This window comes from Ursus maritimus, unplaced genomic scaffold (assembly GCF_017311325.1).
Source record: "Ursus maritimus isolate PB19 unplaced genomic scaffold, ASM1731132v1 scaffold_27, whole genome shotgun sequence".
Taxonomy (NCBI): Eukaryota; Metazoa; Chordata; class Mammalia; order Carnivora; family Ursidae; genus Ursus; species Ursus maritimus.
Genome location: NW_024425230.1, coordinates 34,434,661 through 34,456,717, shown reverse-complemented (window position 1 = coordinate 34,456,717; position 22,057 = coordinate 34,434,661). Strand labels below are relative to the sequence as shown.

Genomic DNA, 22,057 nt, shown 5'->3' with positions numbered 1-22,057 from the left:
CATGCAGGGGCCCCCACACCAAGAAGCAACGTGCTGTGATGGGACGAGCACCGGACGGTCAGCAGGAGACCCAGCTCTACCCAGAGCACTTTGGGAACTTGGGCAAGTCATTCCCACGCTTTGAGACCGGGTTCCTCTTCGGAGAAGTGAGTGATCGCTTTGGATGATTGCGAAGGTCACTTCTAACTCTGCCTTCCAGCACCAGACAGAGAACTACCCCAGGCCCCTGAGGCCTGTTTGGTGGGATCTCCTTCCTTCACCTTCTGGAAGGAAGTGCCCCGACCTCCCAAATCTGGTCTGCCGTGTGCAATCAGGCAAAGCAATCAGGCAGAGCAGACAGAGGAGGCCTGCTCCCCACCCTCAGTGGCTCCCATCTGCAAGCCCACAGCAGGGTCCCCAAGGGCAGGGTGGAGCTGTGAGCCAGGCCAGCCATTGGCTTTTCTGCCTGGTGCAGCTGGGCAGGGCTTCCAGAAGGAGCAGCTGCTTCAACTGAGCTGGGCTCTGAAGGGTGCGCAGGAATTTGCCAGCTGGGGAAGAGGAAAGGGCCTTCTAGGCCAAGGGAAAAGAACATTCAAGGCCAGCGGTGTATCTGGAGACATGAAAGTTATGGGACTGGCTGGACACTGGGGCGAGTGAGTGTTCTCCAGTCACCACCACCACCCTGCCCAAGGCTGACTTGTATTGGACCACAAGAGCCGATTGTTAGATTTTCAGGAGCTGTAAGAGCCAGTTGTTAGACACAGTCATTACAGTGGAAGCCATGACAGCAGCGTTTATACCAGAAATCTCCGGACACTACCCATCAGGAGTTTGGTGTTGTTTTCTTTTTCGGAAGAGTCAGTTTACCAGCCCATCACTGACATTCTCCCTCAAAAGGGTTCTGTGCTCCCTGGAATGCTTGGGGCAGAGAAAGCAGTTCCCTTTCTGTAAAGTTGCTCAGACCGGCAAGGGCCGGGTGGCCTCTGAGCATTGCCTGATGGGCCCACAGCTCTCTGCTCCCTGCAGGTCTCTGAGATGTCCTCTGAGAACCACCTGTTTTGTAACATCAAGGTAAGAGGCTCCGGCGGACGGACATGACCCCTGCTGCAACCAGAGAAAGAGAAGCCCCAGGTACCCCAGTTCCTCAAGTCCCCAGGTATCCAGAGAAGGGGACCAAACCTGTCCCTTCATGGGTGCCGGGTCCCACTCTCAGCAGCTCTGCCTTCGCACATTGCAGGGCTCTCCCAGACTTGTGCTCTGAGCACTACAGTGGGAGCCACTTAGGTCTGGGCTCCAGCCCAGGAGGTGACTGCGTGCATATAACGGGGGGTTGCTGAAGCCTTGAGGTCCAGCTCTCCCAGGCACCCAGCAGCCCTCTCTTTCCTCCAACGCCCCCCGTTCACAGTGCTACATCGATGGCCCTTACGGAACCCCCACCCGCAGGATCTTTGCCTCCGAGCACGCGGTACTCATCGGGGCGGGCATCGGCATCACCCCCTTTGCTTCCATCCTCCAGAGCATCGTGCACAGGTGGGTGGAGAGGCTGCCAGCCCTGCCTGCACCCTGGGGCAGAGTCCCAAGAAGCCCCCCTCTCCTTTCTTCCCCTTCCTCCTCCTTCTCTCCTTTCACCCTTTTTTCTCTTTCAGAGTCCCAAGAAGCCCCCCTCTCCTTTCTTCCCCTTCCTCCTCCTTCTCTCCTTTCACCCTTTTTTCTCTTTCCTCCCATGTCCAGCCTCCATCTCTCTTTTGGCTCCCTGCCACCCCGCCCCTTGCCCCCATCCCCTGCACTATTCTTTGGACTGAGAAGTCTCATACCCTCCCCAAATTCAAAATCACTCATTGCCTCCCCTCAGGCACCAGAAGAGGAAGCATATTTGCCCCAGCTGCCAGCACTCCTGGATGGATAGCATCCAGGATGAGGACATGAAGCTCCATAAGGTGAGTGTCGCCTCCTACAGGCAGGCCTCTGGACCTTCTCCCCTGGAAACCTCCCTGAACCAGAGCAGGCTCTCTTGGGCAGGTGCAGGGGAGGGACAGACGGATTTCCTCCCTGCTTGGAATGACTGGTCTCTATGCTTCCTTCAACACCCCATCTTCTTCCTGGTGCCTCCCAAGCCATCCAGGACTCCCCCGTCACCTCTGGGAGGCATTCTGGGCCCAGAAGATGGACTCCCACTAAAGACCTCGGAGCCTGAAAGTCAGGCAGCTGGGGTCCAGTTATGGCCATGATGTGAACTAGCCATCACCTGGTGGTGGCTTTAAAAATGAAAACGTTTGCCTTTTGAAAATTCATTATTTTGTATAGGCCACTTAAAAGAGCTTCTGAAAAAAAATAATTAACTGGGGTGCCTGGGTGGCTCAGATGATTGGGTATCTGCCTTCAGCTCGGGTCGTGATCTCCAGGTCCTGGGATCAAGCCCCATGTGGGGCTCCCTGCTCAGCGAAGAGCCTGCTTCTCCCTCTCCCTTGTGTTCTCGTTCTCTCTCTCTCTCTCTCTCTCTCAAATGAATAAATAAAATCTTTAAAAAATTTTTTTCTATAAAAAAAATTAACTATTGTCCTTCTGGGTTCTTTGCAAGCTTAATATTTCAGAACACTGCTTGCTATAAACAATAGGTTTACAGAAAATCCTGACCTGGCAGTCAGGAACCTGGGTCCTGATCCCGTGCTGCTCCATGACCTAGGCAAGGTTCCTAGCGCTGCAAGCCTCAGTTTCCCCCTCTGTTAAATGGGGATGATAGTGTGCGCCCTGCTAACACCAGGGTGGTCATGCAGGCACTGGGGACCGCAGGTGCGAGCGTGCTGTGACCGAGGCAGTGCCGGCTCTGAACAGAAGGGCCCTCTCCCCAGGTGGACTTCATCTGGATCAACCGAGACCAGCGCTCTTTCGAGTGGTTTGTGAGCCTGCTGACCAAGCTGGAGATGGACCAGGCCGAGATGGAACAAGAGGGTAGGAGAGGGGCAGGGCCTGGGGAGGATGGCAGCAGGCGGGGGTTCGGGCTCCGGGGCTTGTGAAGAGGGTGTGTAGATTATTCCATTCCTATCAAAAATGTGGGGGAGAGAGGAACGGTTTTTCTCCCCCCACCAAAATGTGACATTTATAAAACCAAAAAAAGAGGAGAGAAAGGTATTCATCATCCCATCCAGCTATCCAGACTATTCCAGGCGTTTTAAAGGATCTCCTCATATTTTTTCTTTTTCACATTTTACAAAAATGTGTATCCTCCTTTTTTTCTAATTTCTCTCTTTTGTGGCATTTCTTTTCATTCATGATGAGCACCTGATGAAAATTTCGATTCCCAGGCCTCATCCCAGCCTTTCAAATCAGGATCTCTGAGAGCAGGGCCCAGGAACGTACATCGTTTTATTATTATTATTATTATTATTATTATTATTATTATTCATTTGAGAGAGAAAGAAAGAGCAGGGGGGAGAGGCAGAGGGAGAAATAGGCACTCCACCGAGCAGGGAGCCCGATGCGGGGCTCGATCCCAGTTCCCTGGGATCATGACCCGAGCTGAAGGCAGACGCTTAACCACTGAGCCACCCAGGCTCCCCTCACCAGGAATGTCCATCCTAATGTGCTTTCAGATGACTCTTTTTTTTTTTTTTTAGTTTTTAAGGGATAAATTACATGCCATAACATCCACCAATGCAAGTTTACAAGGACTATCATGACATTATGACAAATGTGTACAGCTATGTAACCCCCACCACAGTCAAAACATGCGGCATTTCTGTTACCCCCAAAGTTTGCCCATTCTCCTTTGCATCAACGCCCTGTTGCCATTTGCGGCCCCCGGCAACCACTGATCTGCTTTCAATCACTACAGTTTTGCCTTTTCTAGAATCTCCTGTAAGTGGATCATAGGATGTGCCGTGATTTCTAACTTCCTTCACTTAACATAACATCTTGGAGACTCACCCATGTTGCTGCGTGTATTAGAAAGTAGCTAATTCCGGGGCGCCTGGGTAGCGCAGTCATTAAGCATCTGCCTTCGGCTCAGGGCGTGATCCCGGAGTTCCGGGATCGAGTCCCACATCAGGCTCCTCCGCTATGAGCCTGCTTCTTCCTCTCCCACTCCCCCTGCTTGTGTTCCCTCTCTGCTGGCTGTCCCTGTCACAGAAATAAATAAAATCTTAAAAAAAAAAAAAGAAAGTAGCTAATTCCTTGGCGGTGTCCTATCTTATGGATATACCGCAAGCTGTTTTGCCATTCACTTGGGCATGGATGTTAGAGTTATTTCTACTTTTTGGCCATTTGGAATAAAGCCGCCCTGAACATGTGCCTGCAAGTCTTTGTGTGGGCGTATTTGCTGGGTAGTATGGTATGTGTTAAGTTTAACTTTGTAAGGAGCGGCCAAACCGGTGTTCCAAAGTGGCCTTACCATTCAGTGTTTCCAACAGCAATGGATGAGAGTTCCGGTAGCTCTGCAACCTTGCCAACATTTGGTATTGGCAGTGTCTTTCGTTTTAGCCACTCTAGTGGGTACGTAGCAGTATCTCGGTGTGCTCTCGATTTGCATTTCCCTAACGACTGATGATGCTGAACGTATTTTCACGTTCCTGTTTGCCGTTTGTGCATTCGTAAAGTGTCCGTTCAAATATTTTGTCCACTCCTTAAACCTAGATGTTTGCCTTCTGTTTTACTAAGTTGTAAGAGTTCCTTATGTATTCTGGAAACCGGTCCGTGTCAGGGGCACATTTGATAAATACATTCTCCCTGTCTGTGGTTTGTCTTTTCATCTTCTTTTTTTGTTTTTTTTTAAGATTGTATTTATTTATTTGACAGAGAGAGAGAGCCAGCGAGAGAGGGAACACAAGCAGGGGGAGTGGGAGGGGAAGAAGCAGGCTCATAGCAGAGCTGGGAGCCCGATGTGGGGCTCGATCCCAGGACTCGGGGATCACGCCCTGAGCCAAAGGCAGACGCTTAACGACTGAGCCACCCAGGTGCCCCTGTCTTTTCATTTTCTTAAACTGCCTTTTGAAGGACAACATTTTGAAATTTCAGTTATGTCCAGTTTATCCGATTTTTTCTTTTATTCTTCATCCTTCTGTGTCCTGTCTAAAATCTCTGTCTCACCAAGGTCATGGGTATTTTCTCTTATGTTTTCTTCCGGAAGTTTTGCAGTGTTCGCTCTTCACTTCCATCGGTCCCCTAGTGAGTTCCACAGGGTAGAGGACACTAGGTCACGAGATCGATTGTATTCCTATTTACTAGCAACAGATAATTAGTAATGAGAAGCTTTAAACCGAAATTTTAAAAACATGAAATACTTAAGGATAAATTTAGCAAAATGCGAGCAAGTCTGTACACTACAAACTACAGAACATTTCTGAGAAGTGGTTTTCTCTATGTTTCTTGTATTTGTAATTCATTGAATTTCTGGGATGGATGGACACGTTTTCATCAAATTTGTTTTCCTAGTTTTCTTCAAAGTTGAGTAAATTTCAGTCATTCTTTCTCTGCATATTTTTATTTTGTCTCTCCTTCCTGTCACCTCACTTACACGGTTAGGCTGCTGGATATCTCACAGGTCACTGAGACTTTGTCCCCCCCCCATCTGTGCTTCATTTTTGAGTTTTCTGCTGTATGTTTTCACGTTCACTGATCTTTTCTTCTGCAGCACCTAATCCATCCATTCCATCCTCATCAAAATCCCAGCAGGTTTTTAAAAATAGATACTGAGAGGGGCGCCTGGGTGGCTCAGTCCATTAAGCATCCAACTCTTGATTTCTGCTCAGGTCATGATCTCAGGGTCGTGAGATCGAGCCCTGCATCAGGCTCCATGCTCAGTGTGGAGTCGGCTTGAGATTCTCTCTCTTCCCCTCCCCCCACTCATGCACGCTCTCTCTTTCCAATAAATAAATAAATGTTTTTTAAAAATAAATAAAAATTGGGCACCTGGGTGGCAGTCAGTTAAGCATCTGCCTTCAGCTCAGGTCATGAACCCAGGGTCCTGGGATCAAGTCCTGCATCAGGCTCCCTGCTCAGCCCAGAGTCTGCTTCTCCCTCTACCTCTCTCCCCTGCTCGTGATCTCTCTCTCTCAAATAAATAAATAAAATATAAATAAATAAATAAGTAAATAAGATACTGAGAAGCTGATTCTAAAATTTATTTGGAAAACCAAAAGACCCAAATAGCTATTAATCCTGTCCATTGTGTTTTCATTTGTGTCATATTTTTCTTCTCCAGAAGTTCCATTTGGGTCTCTTCTATGACTTCCATTTCTCTCTTCATCCTGGGTTCTTTCTTTTATTTCTACATTCTCTCAACCACACTTTCAGTATTTGCTGTGATATGTTTGTCTGAGTCCATCATCTCTGTCATTTCTTGGTCTGCTTCTAGTGACTCAGTTTCTCCTAGTTATGGAACATACTCTCCTACTTCTCTGCATGCCCGATAATTTTGTTGGATGTCAGGCATCGTGAACTGCGTGCTGTGTGTTCTGGATTTTGTGGTATTTCTTTACACAGTACTGAACCTTGTTCCGGTGCGCGGTTACATTACTCAGGGGAATTGGGATCCTTTCACAACTTGCTTGGATCTTTTCTTAGGGTGGGTGCAGAGTGGGCGTTAGTGGGGGGCGACACTTCTGCGGGCTGCACGCACTGCCCTGAACATTACAAGATCTCTCCACTCTTGCTAATGGAAACACAAACTATTCCCAGCTCTGTTCGAGCTCCCAGTACCGTTCAGCCTAGTGTTTTCTGGTAATTTCCTTTCCTGTATGTATTGGTTAACACTCAGCCAAAGACTTAGTGGAAACTTTATGCAGATTTTTGGAGGCACCTTCTGCCCTCCCTCTTTCTCTTCTTCCCCTTGCTCTTCTTCTTTGCAGTTCCCTTTCCTCAGTTTTGTGACTGGCAAATTCTAGCTGCCTTGTGTCTCCTCAGCGCAGTGAGACCAGCATCAGGCAGTAAGCTGGGGTTCACCTCATCTGTTCCCCTCTCTCAGTGACCCCAGTTCTGTGCTGCTTGATCACATGAGTGTGGAAACCATTGTTTCATATCTTTTGTCCATTTTTCTAGTTGTTTAAGGTGAGAAAGTAAATATGATTCTTTTTCCTCCAACATAATTTTTTTTCACATTTATTTATTTTTAGAGAGAATGAGAGAGAATGTTCAAGCAGGGGGAGGGGGAGAGGGCAAGAACCTCGAGCAGACTCCAGGCTGAGCACAGAGCCCGATGCAGGGCTTGATCTCACCACCTGAGCTGAAACCAAGGGTTGGACGCTCAACTGACCGAGCCACCCAGGCGCCCCCCAACATAAATTTTTAGTGTCCATAAGCTGCTAGTCGACATGAACAGGTGGAGAAGCATCGGTATGGATTGGGGGTGAATGGTCAGGATTTGTCCTGAGGAGGTGACAGTCAACAGGGGGAGAGAGTGGCCTAAGGTACAGGTTAAACAACTTAGCACGTACGAATTATTTTCCCGTTGGTCCCTTCTTTTATGCTTTCATCAAAAATGAATGTTGTGGGGGGCGCCTGGGTAGCGCAGTCGTTAAGCGTCTGCCTTCGGCTCAGGGCGTGATCCCGGCGTTCCGGGATCGAGTTCCACATCGGGCTCCTCCACTGGGAGCCTGCTTCTTCCTCTCTCACTCCTCTGCTGTGTTCCCTCTCTCGCTGGCGGTCTCTCTGTCGCATAAATAAATAAAATCTAAAAAAAAAAAAAAAAATGAATGTTGTGAATGTCCCCCTCCCCACCCCTAAGGGTTGCTGCCTACGTTTCGTGCCGAGACAAGGCTTAGTCTGTGCGATAGTGTGTCTCTCTGGGCTCGTCGTAGCCTTCACAGGTCACCTTTATGGGATGCTGTGTTTTCAAGTTAACCTGTTAGAATCATTGTTTTGTTTTACCTACAAAATAACTCATATGAGGAGGAATAGCTTTAGATATGCCTCTAACTTTAGAGAACTGGTGCGGGGGAGGTTTTACTGGTTAAGTTCCGTGGAACCAGACCTTATTTGGGTGTTTAATGATCCTAAGGCTTCCATGAGTGAATTAAAATTCCTATGATAAAAGTTTATAAGTTCAAGTAATCAAACGCAGTTTTTTTATGAGAAACATGCAAACAGATGTGGTTTATTATAACAAATGTGCAAAGCCCTGAAGCACAAGTCAACAGTGTTTGAAACAGAACTGGTAAACTTCAGAATGTGGCAATAAAGCTCCTCGCCCTTTCTTGTAAATAACAATTATAGCAAATATTTATAGAGCCTCGATGTCGTTCTCAATACTTTTATGTATATTAATTTATTAGAAACTCAATTTTAGGATGACAAGCTGGGGGGGGGAGTTTAGATTTCATTTACATTTCCTGGTTACTGGTATATAAATATTTGCTATTTGCTCCTTCCGAATCTGTGTAAACAAAGGATAACAGCAAACCTGGTGCTTTGCATTCTCAAAGCCACTTGAGTCAACAACTTTATTACCTCAGATTTCTTCCAGGGTTTTTCATTAACTGCAACAGAAACCCGTGACTTCTGATTTCAACTTTAATTATTTACCAAGGTTGGAGTTCAAGAATGTGTGGCCTATCGCTTTTAATTTCTACAGCTTAAGCTTCAAATATTCTGTTTGAGTTTGAATCTTTATTCTATCCCATTATAGCTACCAAAACTTGGGGACATTATTGGGGCGCCTGGGTGGCGCAGCGGTTAAGCGTCTGCCTTCGGCTCAGGGCGTGATCCCGGCGTTCTGGGATCGAGCCCCACATCAGGCTCCTCCGCTGGGAGCCTGTTTCTTCCTCTCCCACTCCCTCTGCTTGTGTTCCCTCTCTCGCTAGCTGTCTCTCTGTCAAAATAAACAAATAAAATCTTAAAAAAAAAACTTGGGGACATTATTTAACTGCTTTGCTTCAATTTCCTCATGCGAAAAATATGGATGGACAACCCACCTCATAGGGTTGTCATGAGGGCTCAATGAGATCCTCTGTGCTGCACACAGAACAGTGACTGGAGCTTACTAACTGCTCAGTAAAGCAAGCAGCAGCAGTCGGAATAGTACTAGTAGCAGCGGTAGCAATAGTAGTAGCAGTAGTAGTAGTAGCAATAGTAGCAGCGGCAGTGGTAGTCATAGCAGTAGTAGTAGCAGTAGTAGCAATCGTGGTAGCAGTGGCTGTAGTAGCGATCATAGTAGTAGCAGTAGTAGTAGCAGCAATAGTATGAATAGTAGTAGCTATAGTAGCTGTAGTACTAGTAGCAGCAGTAGTAATCGTAGTAGTAGCAGTAGCTGTAGTAGCAATAGAAATAGTAGCAATAGTAGTAGTAGCAGTAGCTGTGATAGTAATAGTCATAGTAGCTGTAGTAGTAATAGTCATAGTAGCAGTAGCTGTAGTAGCAATAGTAGCAGCAGCAGCAGTAGTAGTTGTAGCAGTGGCTATGTTAGCAGTGGTAGTAATGGTAGTAGTAGCAATCATAGTAGCAGTAGCTGTAGTAGCAATGGAAGTAGTAGCAGTGGTAGGAATAGTCGTAGTAGCAGTAGCTGTAGTAGTAATAGTCATAGTAGTAGTAGCAGTAGTAGCAATAGTCGTAGTAGGAGTAGCAGCAACAATAGCAGTGGGAGCAATAGTTGTAGTAGTAGCAATAGTCATAGTAGCAGCAGCAGTACTATTCATAGTAGCAGTAGCAGCAACAATAGCAGTGGTAGCACTCACAGTAGCAATAGTAGTAGCGGCAGTGACAGCAGTAGCAGTGGTGGTAGTAGTAGTAGCAGCAGCAGCAGTAGTAGTAGTAGTAGCAGTAGTACTAGTAGTAGTAGTATTTCACCGCTATACGATGTATGGTACAGTCAGTGGTCTGCCACGCTCCTGCTACGGGACACATTTTTCTGATTCTCCACTATCATATATAAAGCTGCAATTAATATGTATGTGCACAGAGTTTATTTCCTCCCTTTGGATGATTTCCTTAAGAGAATGTCCCAGAGATAGAATGACCGTCTCAAACACAACAGTTTTGGAGAGGGCGGAAACCCCATGTCAGGTCCTTCTCCGGAGCGCCTCCTTCTCCCTCCCACCACGGTGTCGCTTTCCCCTTCCCCCTCTCTGGGGGATAGGGACTCTGAGGGAGTGGAAGAAGGGTCAGGGCTCTCTCAGGCGGGTGTCCCTCATGGTACCTCTCGTTCCTTCCCACGCCGCCCTGCCCTACTCAAGTGAAGTGATAGGTGAAATAAAATGGATTCTCCCTCCTAGCCATTTGCATTTTAACAGGGACTGAGGCCTTAAGCCAAGGGAAAAGGGGGCTAATGGAGCATGTGAAATAATAGAGAGCTGGCTGGGATGGCATGAATCCTTTGGTCTTGGGAGAGGAGAAGGATGAAGTGATCATCAGCTTGTGGAGCCAACGTCCCAGATCAGGCGCCATCATTCCTGGCTCTGACCAATGCGCAAGTGGGAGGACCATCATTCCTGGCTCGGACCAATGCGCAAGTGGAAGGACCATCATTCCTGGCTCGGACCAATGCGCAAGTGGAAGGACCATCATTCCTGGCTCGGACCAATGCGCAAGTGGAAGGACCATCATTCCTGGCTCGGACCAATGCGCAAGTGGAAGGACCATCATTCCTGGCTCGGACCAATGCGCAAGTGGAAGGACCATCATTCCTGGCTCGGACCAATGCTTAAGTGGAAGGACCATCATTCCTGGCTCGGACCAATGCGCAAGTGGAAGGACCATCATTCCTGGCTCGGACCAATGCGCAAGTGGAAGGACCATCATTCCTGGCTTCGACCAATGTGCAAGTGGAAGGACCATCATTCCTGGCTCGGACCAATGCGCAAGTGGAAGGACCATCATTCCTGGCTCGGACCAATGCACAAGTGGAAGGACCATCATTCCTGGCTTGGACCAGTGTGCAAGTGGAAGGTGGTATCTGCCAGCCTCTTCCCTGGCGTGGCCCACGTGGAAAATGATAACATTTATCTGTCGTAGCAGGGAAAACGGAGGCCGCTGCTTGAGCACAGAGGGGCCCACCAGGGAGCTCCCATTGCCCTGAGAGCAGAAGGGATCAGTATCTCAGCAAACCCGTCCCACTGCAGGCACTGAGCAGTGGACACCTGCCAGTATCCGGGCCTGTGTCCAGGCAGATCCAGGCCAATCTCTGCCCTGTCCCTGCTGTCCTCTGGCTCCCCTTCTGGGATGCGGCTCTCATCCTATCACACCCTGCTCCGATACCCACTACCGGCCCGCCTTGGCCTGCTGGGCACTCAAGACCCTTCCCATTGCGGCCTCAGCGTGTGTCCCATCTCATCTCCCATCTCCTGCTGCCCCGTTCAAGGATCCCGCACTCTAAGCAGGCAGTCACCTCACGCCCCACAAACACATCTGTCCCAGCTTCTCATCCTTGGCTCATCTGTCTCCCCTTCTTAGGATGCCCTCCTTTCCCACACCCCCTCCCAGCTTGGAATCGTGCCCCTCTCCCAAGACCTGTCCCAGTCCCCACCCTCCCAGAAAGCAGCTCCACCGGCTCCAGCTCTTCTCTATAGATCGGTAGCATTTGCCATCTGACCCACTCATTCAACCCTTGACCCTTCGGTCTCGGTTATCTTTTTGGCTGTGCCTGGCCTCTGTCCCCAACCAGACTGAACAGACACCATGAGGTGTGACAGGGCATGATCTTCGGAGCCCAAGGACTGCTGTGCCGCCCTGGGGTGCGTTTCCCCTTCAAGTCCTGGGGTGCTGTGGGGTGCAGGTCAGACAGCGGATGCGGCACTGTGTACCCTCCAGCAGTGGGCCATCTTGCCTTTCTAAAGCGCTGGGCGCTTGGAGGTTGTGGCGAGCACAGTGGCTGAAGGTGTGAGTTCTGAGCACTCGTGCTCTCGCTCCAAGCCCCGGGGCACGGGCCCGACATCCTGCCCTGTCGCTATCACGGGCGCCAGCCCCTCAGTGCTGCCTTTGCCTCCCACACCCAGGCCCCTTCCTGGAGCTGCATATGTACATGACCTCTGCACTGGGCAAGAATGACATGAAGGCCATCGGCCTGCAGATGGCCCTCGACCTCCTGGCCAAGAAGGAGAAGAAGGACTCCATCACGGGCCTCCAGACACGTACCCAGCCTGGGCGGCCTGACTGGAACAAGGTAAAGGCCAGCGAGAGCCCCGCCACCTGCAGGGGGACCAGTGGGGCTGAGAGCCTAGGGCAGTGGCTGGGGAGATTAGGGCCAAGCAGGTGGGGACCGAGCACGAGGCCAGCATCCAGGGTCCAGCTGGGAGCTATCATGGGCTCACCTTGTTCCATCACTGGGCTCAGTTTCCCCATCTGTTCAGAGAAGAAGCTAGCCAGTTTGACCTCCTAGGCCTCCCCCAGCCCTGACTCCCTAGGAACCGGGGTCAGAAGGCCTGAGTAGACGGGGTCTTGGGCAAGCACCAAGTCCTATCCTTCTCAGTACACATGGAAAGACTGAGGCCCAAAGGCACAACAGTTTGCAGTCTTTCTATTTTATTTCTCAGATAGGTTTTTAAATTATTCTTCCCCCGAGCACTTACCAGAGTGCAGTTCGTGTGAGGTGCCGGAAGGTACTGCTTTTCAGTCTGCGGGCGATAGTCACGCCCAGAGAGATTAGGGCACCAATGAGGGCTTTCCGCAGTGGCCTCCGTAAGCAGAATTTGGGGTGGGAAAGGGTCTTCACTGGGGGGACGGCTGGACTTTAGGAAAGAGACATCTCAACGGAGGCACGTGACCGGCGGAGCAGTAGTGGGATGTCCGGGGTTCAGCGTGCCCGTGGGGCCCTACTGCTGCCCCCCAACACTGCAGTCTCCCCGCAGACGTGCTCCAGATGTGGGTCTTTCTGGTCCAGCCCCTTCCTGGGGTTGAGCCACTGGCCCCTAAATGAATGGCTGCGTGTTGGACCCTCTGCTCTGAAGCCAAGCATCTGTGCCTTGGAGCTCCTCGTGGGGACAGAGGGACGTGGCTGCCGACACACGATGTTGTCAGCTCCAGCTGGGTGTGTCCTTACACCACAGGCTCACTCCCCTGCCTCTGCTCTCTCCTCCCCCGCGTGGGCTCCAGGTGTTCCAGAAAGTGGCCGCTGAGAAGAAGGGCAAGGTGCAGGTGTTCTTCTGTGGCTCCCCAGCCCTGGCCAAGGTGCTCAAGGGCCACTGTGAGCAGTTCGGCTTCAAATTCTTCCAAGAGAACTTTTAGCCTCATCCCTCCCAGTTCTGCCCAACCCACACTGCCAGCCAACTCCATCACAGCGCTCCCAAGCCCCACAGAGGCCAGCCTCAGAGGACCCACCTGGTCCTGTTCCACACCCAGAGTGGGAGCGCCCAGGGCCAGATGGACTTCCTTCCAGACCCAGGGCAGAGGGTGGCGGCCTGCGTGGTGCTGCCGTGCATTCTGGGATTGCTGAGAAACTGACCACGCCAGAGGCCGGCAGCTCTGGAAGGGGCAGGGGAGGGGGCTTCCCAGGCCACTGGCCCTCCGAAAGTCCTCTGAGGGAGCCTTCCCCTGCAACGGTGGTCCCGCACCTGCCTAATCATCACAGTCATTCAGGATTTTATCCCAACCTTGTATTATGAAGCTTCGCGAACATACAGACAGCTAAAAGAATTGCAGAGTGGACAGGCATACCCACTTGCTGGATTCCTCTGTTAGCAGTTTGCTGTATTTGCCTTTCTGTGTATTATGCATCTGTCCCTCTGTCCATTTCAGAGCACGCTTTGCCGTATTCACAAGACCTTTCTTTACCTGTAGACTCCTGGATCCCACTCCCAGGAATTCTGATTGTGAAGCTCTGGGGAGGAGACCCGGAAGATGTATTTTATTCAAAATCCATCCTCTTCGGAATAAATAAGCAGCACATTGCCTACTTCTCTCTCTGTCGCTGTCTCCCTAGCGGTCTGTGTCTCCTTTCCTCCCTGCCTCTCTCCCTCTGCCTCTCCCCTGCGTGTGTCCCTCTGTGTCCCTTCCTGGCTCCACATGTTGGTTTCTCCCTTCTCCCCATGTACTGAGTCATCACAGAAATAGGAAGGAGACTGTGTGTGTGTGTGTGTGTGTGTGTGTCCATGTGAGGGGGACACAGGAAGGCAGTGTGCCTGGAAAGCATGCAGCTCGTTACTTGAACTCACTTGAGCCAGCCTCCCTGGCCACCTCTCTGAGTCTGACTCTTCATCTGAAAAATGGCCCTGATGACATCGCCCGGTCGCAGTTGTTGTGAGAGGAGAATGAGACATCAGCATCAGGGCTCGGGACATGCATCTTCCATCCCCGCCTGGCTCTGTGTCTCAGCGTCTTCTCCCCAGGCAGCCTCTGTCGCATCTGTCACCGTGTGGCCGGAGTACCTTGCAGAGACAGCAAATGCCGAAGTTCTCCTACAAGACACGTTGTGGAGGGCAGGGCTGGGAGGGCTGGCCTCGCCCCTTCGGATCTTAGCTGGGGGCTCCCATCTGCCCCACACCGCCAGCCCCTGTGAACCCTTCAAGTTCCTGGGCACCCTCCCCGTTTCAGCCTGTCCTGCTAGTTCTCTCCCTTCTGCGGGATCTGAAACACTCCACCCCAAACCCGCCTTCCAGGGGTTCGAATCAGGCATTTTCCCACAGAATTGCAGGTTGTGCCTTGCTGTGGTGCGGATTGGAAGACCCAGAAGAGAACAGGTGAAGCAGCTGGGTGACGCCGTGATGATGACACCCCTTACAAAGAGCTGGACGTCCAAGGGGGGAGCTGGGACCCAGATGAGGGGGCGGGTGCAGAGGCTGAGCAGAGAGGAGCGATGGAAGCATCCTGGGGGTGACCAGGAAACAAAGTCGGTGGGGAAAGTTCTCTTCCCAAAGCAGCAGCGAGAGAAGGGGATGGTGGCCAACAGCGTGGAAGGGTGCCCTGGGGAAGAGGGCAGAGTGCTCCGTGGGGACTGAGGCAGACAGGAGGTGGGAGAAGGGACATCGGAGGCAGGAGGAACAAGAGGAAGAGCTGGCAGCACCACAGTGAAGTGTTGGGTGCAGAGGGCAGGGAGGAAGGGAGCCGGGCCTCACTGAGCCCCTCCACGCTCGGAGCCCGCACATCTGGGAGACCTGGTGTCCGGGGCCTTCTACACGCGACCAGGTTCCATTCCCAGCAAACCTGGGGGAGGCACACGACTCACGGCGAGGAGTCGAGTTACCAGCCTGAGGCCTCACAGGCTAGGAACCCATTTCCCCTGCTGATTTGGTGTATTTTGCTGCACCAGACTTGCTTGGGGGGAAACTGTCACCCTCTGTGGTGGAGAAGTTAACGAATTGCCTGTCCTGACTTAGGGCTGGGGTACGCAACGGCAATGTGCAGAAGTCATTTGGGAAGTTGGCAAAGCAGAGTCTGTTTAGCGTAGGACTTCTCTGTCTTTCTGTCTGTGTATCTCTGTTCATCTAGAGTTTTATATCGCACAGAGGGTGGGAGCAGTCGGAAGAACATGAACCTAGATTCTAAAATCCATTAAGGGCCCACAGGTTTGACTTAGGCTTTCTCTCCAGACATACCCCAGTTGCCCACTGGAGGGCGCTGCGGAATCAGGGATCTTGGAGGTTTCTTTTGCTGGGAAGGAGACCGGTGCCCGAGCGGCAGTGAATCCAAGCCCCGCCAGAGGAGACCGCGCCCCACCCCGAAGCCTGGCTCCAGGCAACACCTCCAGGCCCAGACGCGGGCAGCTCTGTGAAGTCAAGAGAATTCATTTTCACGATCAGAGTTCCTCTAGCTGCCAGCCCCTAACAGCACCTCACAGATGCGCACACAGACCCTCTCCCCGCCACTCCCCCCCGCATACCGCTCCCTTCCTGGGACCCACTGTCCAAGTTCCGGGGCTTCCCACGGTTCCATCTCTCAGGTCAGAATAGGCCTGACTGGGGGAGAGTTTGTAGGTCCAGACCCTGCCCTGGCTCTCTACCACCTCCTATCATTGTAGGTGGCAGGATCCAATGTGTGGTCTGTCCGTCTGGGTGTTGCCTGGACGTCCAGATGGGGACTATCCTACCATCAGCAGGAAACAAATGCATCCGTCCGGCTCGCTGACTTTCCTCCTTAGACATTTGTGGGTCTAAGAGGGCTAAGGCAGGTGCACAGAAAGAGAGCAGAGGGAGCACAGGCGAACTACAGAAAAAGAGTGGCTTCTGTGGGTGTGAGCTGCGAGCTCCCCAAGCTCAGGCCTGCGGCCCCAGAATCTAGCACAGACGGAACGGCAATAGGCCTACCCCGCATGTTGACTCCCACAAAGCCAAGGGCCTACCTAACTGGCGTTATCCTCGGGAAGGAAGGGTCCTCTGCAAATAACTGTCATTTGTCATCTGGGAAACAAAGGCGCGAACTCGAGCTTGCGGAAGGAATCCCTTCGCCAGGCTCCACGACGCTGCCCTGCTCCAAGGACAGCTCTGACAGAGACGGCAGGCGTCCGTGAAGTGATGGGACAGGCCCACCCGAACGAACGAGACACACAAGTGCAGTCTATTAATACCCAGAGAGCCAACGGGCGTTCACGGGAGCGGGGGTGACGGCGGCCACATTGAGAGGCGTCACCAGCCTGGCAGACAGAGTCAAGATTAGGGAGGGATTAGAGACAAGACTGGCGCTGGGCGAACACCTTGGAGACGCGCAGGGAAAGGGCCTTTGGCCTCTGAAGTCAGGGCACTGGCTTCCACATTTGCCTCTGTCCCCGTCAGCCATGTGACCTCGGGTCTGCCCTGGGACCTCTCTGAGCTGTCTCTGCCTCATCTGAAAGACGGACAGATTAAGGATAAATATTTTACAATGCCAGTATATGCATAATCCTTTCTTAAAAGATCTGCAAAAAAATACATGTTTTTCATCTGGCCGGGGGATGGGGGGAGGCACTGTTTCTGCTAAACAAACACTCAGAGTAACCAGGATCCCCGACAGATTGATGCATCTTTTTATGATCTGTCTTTACAATATGATGACTCTCTCCTTTTAAAAATAAGATTAATTCAGACAAGACATTTATTTTATGGGCAAATCCATCCCAGGGGGAAAAATACTCAAGCTGAACGGCGGAGATGGCTGGAAGGAGACTTGACTCTGCAGGAAGCTTCCAGCCTCCCAACCCGAGCCACGTGGCAATGGCCCCAAAAGGGCTCCCTGCTCCTGCCCGTGCACAAATGGGGCCATCTGGAATCATCCCAGCTGGGTGAGGGTAGCCCGCTGGAGAAAACAAAATAAAGAAATATAGGTAGTGAGTTGCTGTGTGGTAAGCAAGAAAGGGGCACATTTTTTTGGTAAAAAAGTTCTGAGTTGCACCCAGATGTGGTGGGATATGAGTTTTTATATATAGATGAAGCTTGTCTTTAAATGCCCCTGAAGAGAGTTCAAAAGACATGAATTATTTGTCTCTGTGTCTCTGGGGCTGGAATAATGTTACCACCTGGCAGGCGCTTGGCAGTGTGTCAGGAACATCTCTGCCACTGCGGTCCCTGTTTCAGCTGGTGGCACTGGGAGGCAGCATCGACTCCTCTCTCCCCCACCCGCCTCCCCCAGCCAATCACCGAGTCCTGTCAACAGGACATTCTACGCATTTCTCATATCCATTCCCTCCCCCCGTTGGCCCTGCCCCCTGTTCAGTCCCTCAGTTGCCTTTCGCCCAGACCCTTGCAGCAGCCTCCTGCCCGGTCTCCCTGCCTCCAGCCTCTCCCAGCCAATCCACCCTCCGCCCACCACTGTTGCAGATCTAATCACACACCTTCCTGTTGGATAACTGTCCCTTTGATGTCATCCAAGCCCTGAGACAGGCACCCAGGCCTCCCCCATAAACTAAGCACTCAGTTACGAGACCATGTTATTACCGGCCCTTCCTGACCCCTTGTGTCTTGCCAATGCCCATCTCCCTCTCCGTGTTCTAGAAACACCAGGTAACAGAGCTCCTCCCGACAGAGCACCTCCAAGCCTTGGCCTCCGCAGCGCCTGACACGAGGAGCGCCCTTCCCCACCTTCAGACTAAGGTTTCAGAACATTTCATCACCAGCCCATCCGTGAGGGCTGCCTTGCCTGGTCCCTCTCGTCGCAGAATTAACAGCCTCCTCTGTATGATGGCACGGGACCTACTTCTCGTCGGGCATCTCCCGCAGGTACTTACCTACTTACCAGCCTGGGGACCCCTTGAGGGCAGGAACAGAGTCTGTCTGTCTGTCGGCACCTGGTACGTAGCAGGTGATCAGTGAAGGCGTTGGTAAGCTGACAGGACCCCTTGAACCCCCACCTCTCCTCCCTTTCCCTTCCCTCTTTGCTGCTCCCCCCTCGAGGGCGGGGAAAACCCTAACATCCCTGCAGGCAGACAGGACCTTTCCTGTGAGTAGAGCAGGCGGCTGCCTTCAGAAAGGCTCCCGCCTCCCCCGCTCCCCTACCTCCCACGCTGGCTTTCCTCCCACGGGCGTGGTCAGGTGTAATAGAGATGCGCTCCTGTCTCCAGCGCGTGGTCCCTTGCACCTATGACTCCTCCTCCTCTTCCTCTTTCTTCCTGTAACTCCAAAGAGATGAATGACTTCGAAAGAGCAAATGAATCAGAAATAGGGAGAGAGGGAAAAAAGAGAGTAATTTTGCCAAGTTATTATTCAAAGGAGCTCTCTGGGACCCAGAGCGAGAGCGGCCGCATCAATCACCCCGCAGAGCTGCACGGGCCGGCGGGGGAAGCGGCCTTGTGCGGTCTGTAGCTGGCTCTGCGTGAGCGAGCGGGTGCCTGAGGGCTCAGCCAGGCCAGCAGCCCGGGGCCCCTGCCAGCCATCCCGGGGCCGGGGCGGGGGGAGGGGCGGGAATGGAGGCCAGAGGGACACTGAAAGGGGTCAGCCAACCCAAAGGCCCGGGACAAGGTCCACCGACCTGCTTTTCTCAGTAGAGGCCAGAGCCCCGCAGGCTGCACTCCGGCCCGGCCAGCTCTGGCGAAAGCACCTGCAGGGCAGAAGAGAGAGATGGGGGGCAAGCCCCTGGCCGGGAGCCTGCTCTCCTCAGCAGCTCGCCCCAGGCCTCTGCGACCCTGGAGGGGGCCAGTCACTGCCTCCTCCCACTGGAAGGGAGAACCTCAGTCACTCTCATCCCTGCATCCCAGGGCTGAGCCCCATGAATGCTCCTTGAGGGAGCGAATGAACGAATGAGAAAATTATTACAGCACATTGTTTGCTCCTCTTTGTGATTCTTATTACTTTGCCATGATTTTGCGCAGAGGTTGTCCCTGCTTATCGAATTGTCATTATAATCTGCTTGGGGGCAAAACCGAAATCTGCTTTCTCTCTATGCAAAAGTGCCACACATCAGTGACCATGAAACATAATTATGGATGAAGGGAGGGTGGGGGATGGGCATGAGAGTCTCAGTCGGTGTCCCAGGTCCCACCATGCCATCATCCGGGAGGTTGTTGGCCCCCGGGCTCCACATCAGAGCGCATTTTGGTGCCGTGAAGCAGGCGAGTTTGTGGAATTCCTACCGTTCTGGGTGCTGGAGTTCAACTGTGCACAGAAGGGTTGATCGAGGTCTCTGCTCTCAGTTTGCTCATCTGTAAAATGGGGACAAAATAATAACGGTACCTATTAGACAAGACAATGGTAAGGATTCAATGAGTTCATATGTGCAAGGCGCTTAAAACCGTGCTTGGCATGTAGTTACGTTTCAGTAAATGTTGGTTATTTCTGTCTTAGTCTGTTTGGGCTGCTGTGACAGAACAGCATCGACTGGTGGTTTATAAACCACACGATCGGCTGCTCAAAGTTCTGGAGGCTGGGGGCGTCCAAGATCAGGGTGCCAGCATGGTTGGGTTCCAGGGAGGACCCTCTTCCGGGGTGCCCCCCTGTCATCAGGAGACACCTGTTGTCCCTTGTCTTTAGGTCCTTCATGACGAATCATATCCCGAGGCCTGATAAATACCCTCCGTCCCGCAGAGGACCACGAGGCACCCAGGGGGCAGCAAACACCACCACCCGACACAACCCTGCCCCTCCTATCCCGGGGCTGCTGCAGACACCGCCCCACTCTGTGCGTCCTGTCGCAAACCACTTGTCCCGGGCTGTAGGAGGCAGAACGAGATCAAATCATAGCTCCTCCAGCTCGTTAGTGCTGCATTGTGAATTCCGGGAATAATGTATGTTCTTCTCTCCCCTGATTGCTTCTGAAATCTCCTGCCTGTTTATCAAATCTGAGCCACGCTTCGCAGCCTCTGCTCTTTGGCTCTGTGCTCTTCTTCTCCAGAAGAGGAAAATAGCAAAATTCTCCCGGGGGTTTCAATTCAGTGTTGAGGACAAGAAGGCCAGTTTCAAATAGGCTGGTGCCATGTCCCAGGGGAGCAGGGAGATGGAGTGGGCTGTAGGAGGTGGGAGGGAGAACCTGGCCCCCCACCCAGGCTGGACTGAGGCTAATCTCCCAGGAAGGAGAGCCCCCTCCTTGTGCCCTACTCTCCCAACAAAACCCTATCGAATCAGCTAAGGCCTACTAGTCCACCGTTTGAAAATCACTCATTCACTCACTCATTCATTCATTCATTCATTCACTTCACAAGTGTTTGTTAAATGCCTGCCTCGTGCCGGTACTGTGCCAGGCGACAAGGACAGGGAGGGTGGTGCCAATACAATGAGGCGGATGTCAGCAGGGAGTGTCATAAAGTGCTGTGATGGCCAAAGGAGGAGGGAACCAAGGTCAGGGTGGGGTGAAATGACCCCTGGCCTTGGTCTTGAAAGGGGAGTGGGAAACAGGGGCGGAGGGAAGCAGCTCTCTGTGGGTACAATTTCGAGCATGCGGCAGGCTCAGAGGGGGACTGTGTATCTCTGGGGAAGGGGAGGGCAGGGGTAGCAGGGGAGGCGTGCAGGACGGAGCCACGCCAAGAGTTAAAGCAAGGGCGCGACAGGGTCATAAGAAAGATCAGCGTCCACATTTGTAAGTGAAATGGAAGCGGAGAGCAAATGCCCAGAGACCAGTTGGGGGAAGAGGACCCAGACCAAGGCGCAGGCGGGGGATGGATTGGGGAGCCAGTGAAGAGGCACTGAAGGGGTGGGGGGTGAGCACAAAACCCACTCAAACCAGCCCTAGCCAAAGGAAAGTTGATGGTCAGAATGGCACAGGCGAGCCCCATTCCGGGAGAGGTCGGACCCAAGTCAGCAGTGAGGCTGCCCTTCCCTTCTCAAGGACCCAAGGGGCCTCTGTCTCTCTGATCCCTGCTGGCTTCCTTGGCTGGCAGGTCCCTGTGCCCGGCCCCATCAGGCATCCAGACCCCTTCGCATGGGGGTCATAGTCTCTGTGTCGCTGACTTCAGATTCTTGAGAGACTATCTAAGCAGCTGGGCTCGCCTCCTTGCCACCGGCCCGTGGATTGGCTGCCTTTGGTCCCCTCAGCCATGGCTGGGGTGGGGAGGGGTCTGGACATCCCAGGACGACCCCTTCAGGAGCTCTGAGCAGGAGTGCTCTCCAGGAGGGGTGTGGGCAGGGAAGGCCGCCAGGGTGTCTGATGCAAGAATCGCCCTGACCCGTGCCTCTAGTCCCTGTCCGGGCCCTCAGATCCCAGCACAGCCTTTTCTTTCTCTCTCAGGCGGAGGCTGTTTCGTGGGCTTCTGTGTCATTTCCAGCTGGTCTGTAAGTTCCCTGAGGCTGGAGCCTTTCATCCCCTCCACGTGCCCTACAGAGCCCTTGGAAAGATCTTAGTAAACAGCGGTAAGTACATAAAGCCTTTTCGCTTGATCTTGGATTGTACCTAATGTCAGTTTTACATTGTTTCTCTATACTGAAGATTTGCCATAGAACCTTTGCCCGTGGAGTGTTTCCCTTTGTGGGTGTCCACCCACCCCATGAACAGCAAGGGAACGAGACAACCTGACCCCAATGTTCTTCCCCCTTTTCCTTTGCAAATTGAACTGAAACTTGGTTCTGGGCAACCCCGGGTGATAAATACTGATCAGATGAACGAGTCATGAAAATTCTGGTGTTGGCAGACGCCCACACTAGGTCTCCCCAGGGACCATTTTATGGGTTAAAGCAAATCCCAGACCAGCCCAGGTGGGATGTGGCAGGAGGTCACACAGAGTGAGACCGTAGGGAGGACCAGTGACTGGGGGACCTCTCTGATACGCACCACTCCCTGACTGAATGTCCAGGAGCATGTTAGAGGCTGGGGTCTGGTTTTCTAAAGT

General features: G+C 52.3%; 1 protein-coding gene across 1 annotated transcript in view; it reads left to right on the top strand.

Annotated features, from left to right (window-relative positions):
- NOX5 (NADPH oxidase 5) overlaps positions 1 to 13,788 on the top strand; it is a 31,149-nt gene extending 17,361 nt beyond the window's left edge. The window contains exons 11-16 of the mRNA XM_040643056.1: positions 1,006 to 1,050; positions 1,385 to 1,509; positions 1,832 to 1,916; positions 2,829 to 2,928; positions 11,898 to 12,064; positions 12,994 to 13,788. Coding sequence (XP_040498990.1) covers positions 1,006 to 1,050; positions 1,385 to 1,509; positions 1,832 to 1,916; positions 2,829 to 2,928; positions 11,898 to 12,064; positions 12,994 to 13,125 — 654 coding nt within the window. The 3' untranslated portion in view covers positions 13,126 to 13,788. The remainder of the gene's footprint in view (positions 1 to 1,005; positions 1,051 to 1,384; positions 1,510 to 1,831; positions 1,917 to 2,828; positions 2,929 to 11,897; positions 12,065 to 12,993) is intronic.
- Positions 13,789 to 22,057: the final 8,269 nt, after the last annotated feature.